The 14,307-nt window shown below is 26.7% G+C and overlaps 2 protein-coding genes across 8 annotated transcripts; one reads left to right on the top strand and one right to left on the bottom strand.

Moving 5' to 3' along the window:
• Positions 1 to 117: 117 nt before the first annotated feature.
• On the bottom strand, positions 118 to 4,210 carry LOC118451247 (mitogen-activated protein kinase p38b). 4 transcript variants are annotated; one of them, XM_085655283.1, is made up of 10 exons: positions 3,653 to 4,210; positions 2,922 to 3,051; positions 2,775 to 2,833; positions 2,551 to 2,692; positions 2,291 to 2,453; positions 2,147 to 2,218; positions 992 to 1,071; positions 703 to 781; positions 408 to 548; positions 118 to 329 (listed from the first exon to the last, which is right to left on the bottom strand). In XM_085655283.1, the coding sequence occupies exons 1-10, from the start codon at positions 3,754 to 3,756 to the stop codon at positions 250 to 252; spliced, it is 1,050 nt and encodes a 349-aa protein (XP_085511409.1). In that variant the 5' UTR covers positions 3,757 to 4,210; the 3' UTR covers positions 118 to 249. The 4 variants fall into 4 exon arrangements, with proteins under 4 accessions (XP_085511409.1, XP_085511408.1, XP_035743516.1 ...); XM_085655282.1 differs by lacking the exon at positions 992 to 1,071 and adding an exon at positions 1,401 to 1,480 and having other exon boundaries at positions 3,653 to 4,205; XM_035887623.2 differs by having other exon boundaries at positions 408 to 581; positions 3,653 to 4,202.
• Positions 4,211 to 5,335: 1,125 nt separating this feature from the next.
• On the top strand, positions 5,336 to 13,002 carry LOC118451215 (uncharacterized). Of its 4 annotated transcripts, none has more exons than XM_035887575.2 (14): positions 5,336 to 5,557; positions 6,720 to 6,917; positions 7,048 to 7,416; positions 7,714 to 7,963; positions 8,084 to 8,235; positions 8,332 to 8,579; positions 8,670 to 8,840; positions 10,950 to 11,170; positions 11,271 to 11,345; positions 11,427 to 11,682; positions 11,783 to 11,920; positions 12,006 to 12,292; positions 12,440 to 12,532; positions 12,650 to 13,002. In XM_035887575.2, exons 2-14 carry the CDS (start codon positions 6,724 to 6,726, stop codon positions 12,761 to 12,763), a joined length of 2,568 nt encoding a protein of 855 aa, XP_035743468.1. In that variant the 5' UTR covers positions 5,336 to 5,557; positions 6,720 to 6,723; the 3' UTR covers positions 12,764 to 13,002. The 4 variants fall into 4 exon arrangements, with proteins under 4 accessions (XP_035743468.1, XP_035743477.1, XP_085511407.1 ...); XM_035887584.2 differs by having other exon boundaries at positions 6,698 to 6,917; XM_085655281.1 differs by lacking the exon at positions 5,336 to 5,557 and adding an exon at positions 5,691 to 5,711.
• The last annotated feature ends 1,305 nt before the right edge of the window (positions 13,003 to 14,307 follow it).

Genomic DNA, 14,307 nt, shown 5'->3' with positions numbered 1-14,307 from the left:
TTAACTCTTAACTTAATAAAAATATACATTTTATCTTTAATACTTTGCATTATCTATGAATTATATACACGGATATTCTTTTATATATATATACATATATATATATATATACATACATATATACATACATATATATATATATACATATACACACATACATATATAAAGAACTACATATAATTTAAATTTTCGATATTAGTATTATCTTACAGTGTGCTTAAAATTGTATTATCCTATATTAGTCATATTCTACGTAGCTGCTTCAATTGTCGATGACAGCGCAGGTAATGTTTGAGGTACAAAATTGATCACTTCATGATAAACAAGCTCTACAAATTATAATGTTCTTGATAAATTAGTAAATATTATAACACGTGAAAGATATTCTTAGAAATACATTATATTACCTTTCCACTTTTCAACAGGTAATTCCATATCTTCAAAACTTTGATCATACGGTAATGATACTGGTTCATCTGTTGGATCAGCATATTGTGCAAGATATGGATGGGCTAATGCTTGTTCCGCTGTAATTCTCCTTTCAGCATCTAATTCCAACATTAATTCAAGCAAATCTATTGCTGAAGACAAATGAATTAATTATTATGATTAAAAAATTTCATCTGTATTGAATCATAGATCAGTGCTAGCTTTGATACAGTTAATTTTTTAAAACAAATACCATTTAGGTAAATATAATACCTAAGGGATTAGCCCCACGAAATACATCTTTAAAATTTTTCTTCTTCAATGGTGGTAAACTTTGTATATAGTTCCTGGCCTGGAAAAAAAATTTACTTCAATTACTACTTACTTAAAATCTGTTACATTGGTCCATTTGAAATTAAAAGCTAATAAATATCATTTACAAATGATGAATAAAAATGATACATATATTGATATATTCATTTGTATTATAGATACTATAAAATTTTATAATACGTCCAAATATTATGATAAATTAATGATTACAAAGAATTCTTTAATTTACCTCTTGACTGGTAATTTTGTTCAAGGTTTCTTCTGTGGGCATACCACAGAGCACAAGAACTCGTGTTAAGTGGTCAATGTCTGCTTAGCGTTAAGGTAAGTTTGAAAGCATAATTTACTTGGGAAATATATTAATAAATTAGTTTCGCGTTCAATTAATTTCTACTTATAAACACATGCTAAAAAAGTTTCCTTAACAAAAAATTAGTTAAAAGCATGCAAATGGCATTATAATTTTGTCAGAAAAGTTGCTTTTTCTTTTATATATATATATTCACAGCATGATTTGGGAGTTTATATAAAATATAAATAGTCACAATTTGGGTGTTATACAATGATAGTAAGGCATATATTTAAAATGAGAAATTTATACAAAAGTCCTTTAGTAAAGGAAGATGAAATCGACTTACCGATTCCGATGATATTTTTTGCATAAACTCATCGCGTGGTGTACCCAGAATTTCCATTATTAAATTCAGTTGATGAATATCTGCTCTTGCTAAGGTTCCACTAAATTTGTATTAAACTTACTTGAATAATAATAATGTTAGATTAAGCAGTTTAATAAAAATTTCTATAATTAATTTTTTTACATGTATATATAAATCAACGATTCCTTTGTATGAATCTTCGGTACTACGTTAAATGAGAAAGAAATATGAGAAAAAAAGATAGAAAAAGAATGTGTGAGTGAGAGAGAGAGAGAGAGAGAGAGAGAGAGAGAGAGAGAGAGAGAGAGAGAGAGAGAGAAAGAGAGAGAGAGAGAGAGAGAGAGAGAGAGAGAGAGAGAGAGAAAGAGAGAGAATCGAAGAAAAAATAATATATACTGGTATAGAAGCAAGTGCAGTATATTATTATTATTATTATTATTATTATTATTATTATTATTATTATTATTATTATTATATTGCGTCCAAATAAGCTACGTAGATCCTTAGCAAAAAGCATAGCTTATAGATTAGGCACATTGAAGCTAGATTATATATGAACGATATTAAATTATAAATGACAACACAAAGACAATAATAAGGATATTTATGAAGGATATTGATGTTTGTTAGTCAAGGTGATTAAATATTGATATTGACAAAAAGCGAAATCTTATTTAAAATAAATATTATGTATGATAGAGTGAAAAATAATTTGAAAGGGATACGATCTGTTCCTGGAAATAATGTTCTTCCAGTAAGTAATTCTGCCATTATACATCCAACTGACCAAATATCAACTGTAAATTATAAAAATTATATTTATTTATAATGTTCATAGGGAAAGATATGACAAGTTTATTGAAACCAACCTGTTTGATTATAATGCATCCAGTTTAACATAATTTCGGGAGCCCTGTACCATCGGGTAGCAACATAACCTGTCATTTCATTCTCTGTAGGCCTAGCCAAACCAAAATCTAAAATCTTTAATTCACAATCTTCGTTTACAGCTATGTTTGATGGTTTCAAATCCTATAAAGGATAATTACTATATAATGTATATATCTTTAAAAAAGAAAAAAAAAAAAAAAGAAAAAATAATCCATTCAATTAAATATAAAAATCTTACCCTATGAATAATACCAGCAGAATGTATATACTTCAAGCCTCGAAGGATTTGATATACAAGAAATTGTACATGATCGTCGGAAAGTTTTTGTGTTCTGACAATGTTATTGAGATCTGCTCCCATTAGATGTGTGACTAGGTAACTGCAAGAATATTTTCTTATTTAAATATTTAGATTTCATTTTTAAATTGTAAAACATTATTAACAATGGAATAAAAACTTACACGTGTTGGAAATCTTCTAACGATGAAGACGGATGGAACACATCTAATAGACCGATTACCTGTAAAATGGAATAATATTCATTTTAAATAATATATATATATATATATAAAAAAAACTTAAGTATGTAAATAAATTTTTTTACTTACATTTTCATGATTCATATGTTTTAACATCCGTAATTCTCTATATGTACGTTTTGCGTGCACAGCTGATTGAAAAGGCCTAGCTAATTTTTTTATAGCAACTTTCTGATTAGTAGTTGTATCTACTGCAGAACTGTAAATATAAAGGAAGAAAATTTAAGATCTAATTTAAGATTAAAATTTTTCAAGACGTTCATAATATACAAATGTTTTAAATAGATTTCTTCTGTATGTTTGGCCAAGTTTTGGAAAAGTATTGTCAAATAATCTAATTATATTCAGCTTGCCACTAAAATAGAACATACGTGCGATGTTCTAAAATTATTAGTTTATTAGTTCTTTCTAAAATACTTTGAATACCAAAGCAAAAAAAAATTCTAACATTTAACACGTTTGTAAGAATGAAATTATAAAAAGAAAAAGAGTTAATGAAATACAAAGAATGTCAAGGTAACGATTGATCCATTCTAACGCATACATTATTGATATATTATCATTAATATTGAACGATATGAAAAAAAAATTATTTATCAGAGAGAGAGTTTGAAAAAAAAAGGGAGAAAAAGAAAAAAAGAAAAAAAGAAAAAAAGAAAAAAAGAAAAAATTATTTTGTAATTATTCATGTTAATGGTCATTCTATAATGACTTATCTATTCAATCATTGTAATACATATTATATATATAAATACATGCACACATATACATATATGATTATTTCATTTTTGTTCGCTTACCAAACTTGACCATAAGCTCCCGAACCTACGGGAGTAAGCATTTGATATCGTTCTGGTACCTCCCATTCCGTCCTATTGATTTCAATTCTATGAAATTGTGGCATGCTACAAGACTTTTTTTAACCAAACTTTCAAGTTTATGATAACGCACGACGAATTATATTCACGCACCACCACTATAACTACTACTACTAATATTACTTACTATTACACGAGAAGAAAGTCAATAAGAATGAAGGAAAAGCTTGAAATAATGATACCAGTTAAAAGATTTAACAATCAAAGATAACCCGATCATTTCCAAATCATACTAACATTAAATGACGATTAATTTCACGATACTTGGAAAACATCGATGTGCGATCGATCGTAACATATCGATTCAATAGAAATTTTAATCTTAACATGTTAATTTCCACTCACACACATGTTATATATGTAATACATACGCCGAACGCGAAAGGGGAAAGCTCTTTTAAAAGATCGATTAACGTGATCGTATATACATACATATAGGTTTAGGCTTATTTTCGTCGAAACGAACTAGAGAACTGGCCCCGGTTAATAGCCAATGACAAAAGAGATTTATTTACTAACCAATTACGATGTCATGAAAGAAGTCGATGAATCACGATAGATTAGTGAAAACGTGAAACAATCGTTTCTCCCATATATTCATGCGAATCGACTAAAACTATATATCAATTTTTCTTTTTTTTATTACCCATCGCACCATAAACAATAACTAATATTAATAATTATTATAATTTCATTGATAGAAACAAATTTTGTCTGTACGATTAATAATAAAATGTATAATAATGTAAATTTCAGATGAACGTTAGATTAAAAGTTGACCTAATTTCAAATTTATCCGTAAACGGCGCCACGATCGATTACTTCGTGCATACATGCATTTCATCATATGTGTACCGTATATATGATTTTCAAAAATATATATTATTTTCTATTACTATCGCTATCGATAAACAATAATTATTGTCAATAATAATAGAGATAATAATAATTATTATTATAACTGGTTGAGAGAAAAGTTTTTATCGATACGATTAATAAAACGTGAAAGAGACGAACGTTAGATTAAAATTTAATGTAGTTTGAAATTTATCCGCTAACAACGCTACGATCGATCACTGCGTGCATATATATACATATATCACGGATAGTCATTTGTTCGTTCATATCACATTAGTTGTTATTCATATGAGCAAAGTAAGAAGTCTCTTTCTGCATTTTAATTACAACGAACGAGTTTAATGCATACATATAACCTTAACAATTATTTACAATTAGTGTCTTTATTTTCACTTCGAATATTCTATGTTTCCTTTCATATAACATTTAATGTAATACGCCAATTATTTACGTATTTAACGGACACATGAGTCATATATGGGGATTTTTTATACAAAATTTACGTCATACTCCTTGCGCGACAGTTTTATCTCTTCCTTCCCCCACTATTCTTCTTTATAGACCCACTCTTACAAAATATGCGATGCGCGCGCATACACATGCATGAGAAAGAGAGAGAGAGAGAAAGAGTTTGTCAGTTTTTCATGCGTAATTATTCTGTATCAAACGTGTATAAATAAAACAGAAAAAGGAAAATCTCTAGTCTAATAGTTTTAATTTATATATATTTGTATATATATATATATATATATATGTTTGTTGTATGTGTGTGTGCGTGTGCGTGCGTGCGTGTGTGCATGTGTATATAAATATATATAATTAACAGTGTACGTTCGATATCAATGAAGTAATTGTGTAAAATGAACCGCGAATTTTAGTTTTTCTTTTTTATATATAAATAAATATATGTGTGTGTGTGTATATATATATTTTTTTTCTTTTTTAACAAACAAGAAGTTATGTTCGATTGTAAGTAATTATATTATATTAGATTTTTTATATGATATTAGATTCGTTTGAAAATAATTAGAATTTCATAGAAAAGATCTAACCAATCTATACGTATATATATATACAATTGTTATATTTATTTACGAGATGGCGTTTGTAGTTGCTAACATCGGTAATCAGTTTTTAACGGATTAAACTTTTTAATAATACGGCTTATCATGCGAAGATCATGCATGCGATACGTACGTATAATACGTTAGTATGCGGGAATAGAAAAGAATCAAGTGGATTAGAATTTTTTTCTTCTCTTTTTTTTTTTAAGAAATATCATAGTAATAGGGTAGATACTGTTAATTTCTCACATCTAACGGAAAGTTCCCAGGAAATAATATATTGAGAGTTTTATAAGTTCTTTTTTTTTTCTTTTTTTTTTTTTTCTTTTTTTATTCGTATTGTAGAATGAAAAAAAAAAAGAAGGAAAATTAGTTTCGAAATTTTAATCTAATATATATAAACGTAATGTGACGTTATGCAATATTGTACATTTTTTATATTCGTCGTCGTAATATTTTTTAACGAATGATAATTCAAGACAAATAGAATATTTTTAAGAATATTTTCATCAATGATCATACATATATATATATATATATATATATATATATATATATATATATATGATTGTTGTTTCATTTTACATATACCATGTGTAAAAGAAAATTTTGAATTAAAAGTTTCAGATTTTTATATTGAATTGATTACATTTTTAATGAATTAATTGTCTATGCATTGTATCACTTGAAATGAATTTTTATTTATAGAGATTTTCTGAAAATTTCATTTCTGTATCATAATAAGTAAGAAAAGAGATAGAGAGATAGTGAGAAAGAGAGAGAGAGAGAGAGAGACAGAACTAGAAATAGGAATTCAGTGAGAGGGCTGTTTTCCCATCTTAGTGGAGGGGACTATTTTTAGCTATACTTGGACATATGTTTCTGTTAATTCAAGCCAAAGATTTTTGGTCTACTCTGAGTGTGCCTTTAGTACAGTACAATACAGTACAGTACAGTAAAGTATACTGTAACTGTATATTTAATTTTAATTATTATTTAAAGAAAATATTAAATTATTATTATCATTTGTCATTTATGTAAATAGATTATTACTCATAACTTGGCAGGAAAATGGAAAGTGAACAGCATCATTATGAATTACGGAGTAGAAGCAGATCTCGTTCCCATACACCATTGGTTCCAAATCGTGTTTTATTGGATACAGAACAAGCGGAACATCATTATGACTTGAGAAGTAAGAGTAGAGAAAGATCGCATACTCCTGCAGAGGCTACAAGCTCTAGAAGATCTGGTAGTAGATCGATGTACGATTTAAATATATATATATATATATGTTTTGTTTTTTTTTTTTTTTATAACAATCGATAAATAGGACAAACTTGTATTTAGACGAATGGTTTTGTATTATTTTTTTTCCTATTATTACAATTTTAGGCCAAGTAGTGCCAGCAAAACGCGCGATCAAAATATGCAGGCAATAATTGAAAATGTACAAGAACCTGTATCAGAAATTATTGTTTCTGAAAGTCAAAGTAAACAATCTGATAGTTCTGTGTCTGTGGCATCTAAAAAGGTAGAAAGACGATCTGAACGCCAGAGAGCTAAACGACAAATATTTGTTAATGGACAAGATGACACCAAAGAAGAAACAAATTATAATGTGCCCGAACAAGTACGTAAAAGTTTAACACCACATAGAGTACTCACAAGTGATTATTCTTCAGAGGAAGGAGAAAGAGAAGATTTACCAAGTAGACCAGGATCTGCCTATGAAATATACAAACAAGCCGGGGAATGGTGGAAGTAAGTCAAATTTTAAAGTTACATTTTTGTTTTGATCTTATGTGTGTTTGTTTACGTCTATAATTAAGAAGGATAATAAACATGTTTGTATACAAATATTTTCTCATATTAAGAATATATATCATTAGAAAAAGGGACAAACAAAAGAAATAAAGAGAAGTTAATAATATCGTTAAATGGAAATTGTCCTCTAAGATTCAAGAAAAGAAACAAATCTGTATTTGTAAACTTTCTTAATTTAACAAATTTCGTCCATATTTTTTCAAAGAATTATATTTATTTTTCTTGTTATTTCAGCAAATTTCCAAAAACAGATTATACGTATTCGCAAAAGTCACAGTGTCGTTATGAGATAGCACCAGGTATACTTGCAATGCCTAATATGTCCAGGCGTTCAATACATTCAGATGGCAGTAATAATATAGGTAATACAATATCAACCAATCAGGAAAGTTTGAGGCAATCATCATTAACTACATCTGAAAGTGGATTAGGTGACACTTTAGATTCTTCTGGTCTTAAAGATACAGTCGACCAAAACCTCATAGTAAGTTTGATGATATAATGTTGTATAAATATCAATCTATAATATCGTTTAATATCAAATCTAGGAAATATATCTAATATATCGTTTTTTTTTTTTTTTTTTTTTTTAAATGTAACACAGCCTATAGGTGATTTATCTACTTCATCACACACAAGTGTTTCTAATTTTGCAACGAGATCGACAATGTTCAAAAAAACACATATCGAACAATACACAATGCATAGAGAAATAATTTATACAAAACCTGTAGATTCTTTAAATGTCCGACAAAGGTTTGTAATTGATTTTAAATATAGATAAAATTAGATGTTATATTTATTTTAATAATTTAACTGATATTTATATTCAAGAAAAATTATTTTAATTAGGTACCCATTATGGGGAAAGACATCTATAGATTACGATGATACTCATAAATATGATTCTGATACGGAGTTAAATGAAATAATGCCTTCAACCTCAATAGAAAATACTCAAAGATGGAAGGTCACGCAACAATTTTTAAGATTTAATACAATTATCGTAGCTTGGTTTCTTAAATCGCTTGAATTTCTCAAACTTAGAACGTCAAGAAAAAGAGAATATTATACTCATCATGAACGTATTCGTTATAATGGTATCGTTATTCCTCAATTAATTAAATATATATATATATATATATAAAATGGAATAGATTAAATCAACAATATCTTCGATTTATATTTAGAATCATATTGGAGCAGACCATGGTGGTTTATTGCGCGGTCTATTTACTTAGTTTTAATCAAACTACTTTGGTTTGATTGTTGGGCATTGAGCAGATTTTCAGGTATAAGGAAACGCATATTTGGATCCAAAGTTGTATGGATTTCCATAATTCCATTACTTCTTTTGGTTGGTGAGTTTTTTTTTTTTTTTTTTTCATTAATTATAATTACGTTTTGTCTTCGAAGACCTTCATTTAAAATTTTAATATTACGTAAAACATTAATATTCTTTCGATTATCCAAAACTAATAGTTTTTTCATTAGCGTCTTTCATGGATGAACACCAGAAAGACAGGTAAACCTAGACTGGCCTGCCTCTTCGTTTTGTTGCAGGTGCTTACTTCATGTTAAAGCATTCCTTTATCTGCCTGGACTATCTACAAAATATTCACTATGGTGTCACCGAGACGATTTATTATATTTTTGATGAAATTGCCAAGCTAATGTTATCTATATATGAGTTCTTTTCAAAATATTTTACATTCATTACATATTATTTCGTGGAACTTGTATCTAATTTGAACGTGTCTTTGTCACAAGTACCTAGCACTATTTGGGATTTGATTTGGTGATTAACTGAAAGTTACATCATTCACATAAAAAAAAAAGAAAAAGAAAAAAAAAACTAGGGCCTCTTGGGCACTACCGTCGATGTATAACATATTAAATTTAACCAAAAAATATTTGATAGTTTGAGATTTGCCACAATATATCTTTGCATTTTTTATATCAATTTAAAATTGCAATGAGTATAATTACACGTGGTATGAAAATTCTTTGTAAAATTATTGTTTGGACAAATTTATTTATATATTTATTTATTTATTTTTTTTTTTTTAACAATAAATTAATGGTTTTACTATTGTCATTTTGAAAAGCTTTAAGCAGACGCTTTTTGTGATGATGATTGTATAAACCGTTCCGACGTTGCGGTTGTGCCTAAAAATGGTTTGTTAGTAATATTAGTTACGTACACAAGTTTAAATTTATTGTTACTTATTTCTTTATGTAACTTACCAGTTGTTTTTTCTTTTTTAATATTTGCTTGCTTGTAAGCCATGTGTTTGCCCAACAATATTTATTTATTAACATTTTCTGAATGTTTGAAATATTATTTTATATTTATCTTCTATCTATCTTATATTTCTACTTTTAAAAGTATAATGTATATTCTATAATTTTTATTTTTTGTTGTTTTCTGTTTTTTTTTTTTTTTTTTTTTTTTTTTTTTGCATAATATTCTATGTGTTATTTGTTGCTTATATATTTCTAAAGTATACTTTGAATAATCTTCCCATCGATTACTTTATTTCTTTATTCTTGAATTTACTTAATCGTGTTTGTTACAAATTTATGTATTTAAAAAAAAAAAAAAAAAAAAAAATTATTATCGATATGTGCGTCTATAAAATAGAACACTTAATTTATTAATATATTTTATATATATATATATGCATTTTCTTGCTATCCTCAATTTTGTTAATTGAGATCTATTAATATCTATAAATGTTGCTTTTATTTGATTTTTCATCTTTAATTGTTTGATCAATTTTAAAGATTTATTTTTATGCTGATGCAAAAATAATGATTATTATATCTCTATAATTATCTTATTATTTTTGTATTAATTAAGCAAAAGTAATAATATTGACTTTCAGTTAATCATATTGTAAATAGTCTTATTTCTTACATGATTCTTTTATGAAGTCTCTATGTAAGCACGTTCATACGTTCATAAATTATTTTTTCCATGTAATATAACAGTGGTCACAATAAATAAATGAGTTTTGTATAGAGTGAGATAACGTCATGGTGTCACTTATAAGTGTTCTTTTAAAATTTGTAAAAAGAGAAAAATTACATATGTGATGGGAGAAGGATAGAAGGAGGATAATTCAACTGGTGATAAGGCGGAATTTCTTACAATTAGCCTCAACAACTTGGGGAATGCAAGCGATCAATCATCAGATTGGTGAGTTCCTTCGTCTATCCTTCTCTCAGTTACCGTATTGGATTATACATCAGTTTTTATTTTATTGATTTCGTTTTTTTCTTTTCTTTTTTTAAATAATTGCTGTATCTCATACAAAATTAATATGCAAAGATATCAAATTGTATATATCAAATTTATTTTCTTCTTACCTTTGATACCAATACTGTAACTAGAGAATGAAGTAATAATCAAATTTTCAATTATTTGTTTTTTGGAAATTTTATCGTTATCATAAACATCATTGCAGGTTATTGGGGTATGCCGTATGTTCAATCATTCCTTTCTATTCTTGAAGTTCAAACGGCAAGTGACAATGAAATAAATACAATATTAGAAAATGTACAAAGGCTAAAGCAAAAGAGTGCACAAAATGATGAGTATTCGACTAGGGACTATAATTTAAATGTAATAATCAATAGATTAAACAACAGGATTACTGAACTGGAAGAAAAAGATTCTTATCAAACTGTAAATATATATTTGCTTTTAATCATTTATAAAAATGAATGTTAAATTATTTCAACTTGTGTATATGTATATATATATATATATATATGTGTGTGTTTAGGAGTACCTAATAAACATTAGTCAGATGTTGCAAAATCCAAAGGAAAATGAAATTGATGTTTGGCAGAAAGTTAATGTAAGTGAACGATAATGTTGTTAAATATATGTATCGTGTAACTAAATTTTTTTTTTCTTTTTTTCTTTTTTTTTTTTTTAGGGAAAAATAATGGATATAGAAGATAGATTAAATAATCTTAAAACCGATACCAGTAATGTAGTTGTGGAACTTCAAACTTTGCGTGAACTTTATTCGCAGTTAAAAGTTTGCTGTGATACAAATAAACAGTTTCTTGTACCTGAAACTTTACGCAAAGAGATTAATAATATCTTAGGAGAATATTTTGGGAGTACTGTCTCTAAAAAGGATTTATCCTTGATCATTGAAAAATTAAAAAAATTGTCTATGAATGGAGGTTTGTTAATAAACATTATTCTTTTTGTATATATATATATGTGTGTGTGTGTGTGTGTGTGTGTGTTATTGTTAATACAATTTGTACAACGTGATTATAGATGTTTCAACTGGTGCTAATTATGTCATTAAAGAAGATGGTGCATTAGATGAGAGAATTCTCAAAATAATAAATGATAGATTAAAGATATACGATGCTGATAAAACTGGACGTGTAGATTATGCTTTGGAGACGGCAGGTGAAGTTAATTATTGTAAAATAAAATAATATTTTAATTATATCAATCTTTATAATAATCAAATATATATATATATTATTTTTAGGAGGAGAAATTATTAGTACACGGTGTACTCAAACGTATGGTGTAAAGTCAAGGGTTTTAAAGCTTTTAGGTCTTACAATTTATTCTGAAAATAATAATCCTCGAACAGTGATACAAAGAAATCCTATACAACCTGGTGCTTGTTGGCCTTTTCAAGGTTTTCCAGGATATTTGTTGATAAAATTACGAAACTTTATTTATGTAACTGGCTTTACCATTGAGCATGTAGCTAAAACTATATTACCAAGTGAGAAAATGGAAAGTGCACCGCGTAAATTCAATGTTTGGGTAACGCATTTATTTTATGTTTACCTCTCTCTCTCTCTCTCTCTCTCTCTCTCTCTCTTTCTCTTTCTCTTTCATATAACATATTTTTTATATAACATTATTTTTATATAACATATATTTATTCGCTCATACAATCATATCTCATAGGGTTTAATCGATCAAAATGATCCTGAGCCAGTTATGTTTGGTGATTATGAATTCACAGACTCCGACGAGAACTTGCAATATTTCTCTGTACAGGTAAGTTGAGATTTGAAAACAAAAGAAAACAAAAATATCTGAAATTTTTCATCTATTACGTACATTCATTTCTTTTTCATTCTATTCTTTTTTTTTTTTTTTTTTTTTTTTCCACAGAATACACAGATAGTAAAACCATACGAGTACGTAGAGTTAAGAATTCATAGCAATCACGGAGAACTGGAATACACGTGCTTATATAGATTTCGTGTTCATGGTAAACCTGCATGAGTATGTAAAGTTAAAAAGAAAAAGAAAAAGGAAAAAAAAAAACAAAAAAAAAAAAAAAAAAAAACAAAAAAAAAATTATATAAAATTTAATCATCCTCATTTCGTAAAACATCTTTACGATCTAACGATATATCAACGGTAGAAGGTGTGATAGATAATTCAGACTTGACTCGTGCCTTTTTATAATAAAAAAAAAAAAAAAAAAAAAAAAAAAAAAAAAAAAAAAAAAAAACTAACAATCTATTAGAAGGAAAGAATTAGAAGAAAAAGAAAGAAACCTTCCACAAATATCATATATATATTAGTCTATTGCATTAGGAATACACAATGAGAGAACGATTGGTCATTAATGAAAATAATTGTCAAGTATATTATAAATATATATATATATATATAAATAATCATTTTTTTATACGTCAAAGAATGTCTGTTCCCGTGACACACAGTACTGCAATGAGAAAATTTCGAATGTTATTCTTTATTATGATCTTTTTCATTTTCATTTTTTTTTCTTTTTTTTCTGTTTTTCTTTTTTTTTTTTTTCTTTTTTTTTTTTTTTTTTTTTTGAATTGGTGTATATAGAAGTAAAATGAAGAACGTTCCAATTAGCATAGTACATAAGAATTTAGATCTCTCCTACTACGTGTGTTCATATAAATTAAAAAAAAAAAAAAAAAGAAAAAAAAAAAGAAAAGAAAAAAGAATGTAGCACAGATTCGTGACACTTAGTCGAGTCAATTCTCTTAATTCATTTTTCTTCTCTTTCTATGATTCTAGTTCTTTACTTCGTAATTAATGACTTTTAAAAACGCAACACAGTTCATTATCTAAAAAAAAAAAAAAAAAAAAAAAAAGAAAAGAAGAAAAAAGAAAAAAGCCTAATAAATCATAATATTATAATAAGATGAAACAATCTCTCTATCTCTATCTATCTATTTATTCCATCTATCACTCTGTCTATGTTTCTGGAAAAAGAAAAAGAAAACAAAATAAATAAAAACAAAGAAAAAAAGAAACATGTTTTAAATTAATATATAAAAAAAAAAAAAAAAAAAAAAAAAAAAAAGTTAAATTATTTTTGTAAAAGAAAGTTATAGATAGAACAGTTCGAACGATTTTTACATGCCGATGATTTCGATTTCGATAAAAGTTTATATATTATAAAATGATGTTCGAAAGTTACCTAAAGCCAAGAGAGATATCGTAGTTCTTTGCAATAGACATTTATATATCAGTACAAACTATAAAAGAAAAGGAACATCTAAAGAGGAAAAAAAGAAAAAAGAAAAAAGAAAAAAAAAAATAAATAGATAAATACAGAAAAGAAAAAAAAAAGGATACGTACTCTTACAGCTTTCGTTTAATAATCCTTTCAAAAAATACATAATAAAAACGCGTTTGGTTTATCAGCGAGTTCAATTAATTGATATGAATTATGTTTAAATAAAAATTTAATGTATCATAATATTAACACATATGACAGTGCACAATGTTACCATCTTGTATACATTTGTAATTATTTTTAAAGTGAACAAAAAGAAAGA

Source organism: Vespa mandarinia, chromosome 2 (genome assembly GCF_050613455.1).
Source record: "Vespa mandarinia isolate Hongniang chromosome 2, ASM5061345v1, whole genome shotgun sequence".
NCBI lineage: Eukaryota > Metazoa > Arthropoda > Insecta > Hymenoptera > Vespidae > Vespa > Vespa mandarinia.
Note: the sequence above shows the minus strand (reverse complement) of the source record. Positions and strands in the feature narration are given on the sequence as shown.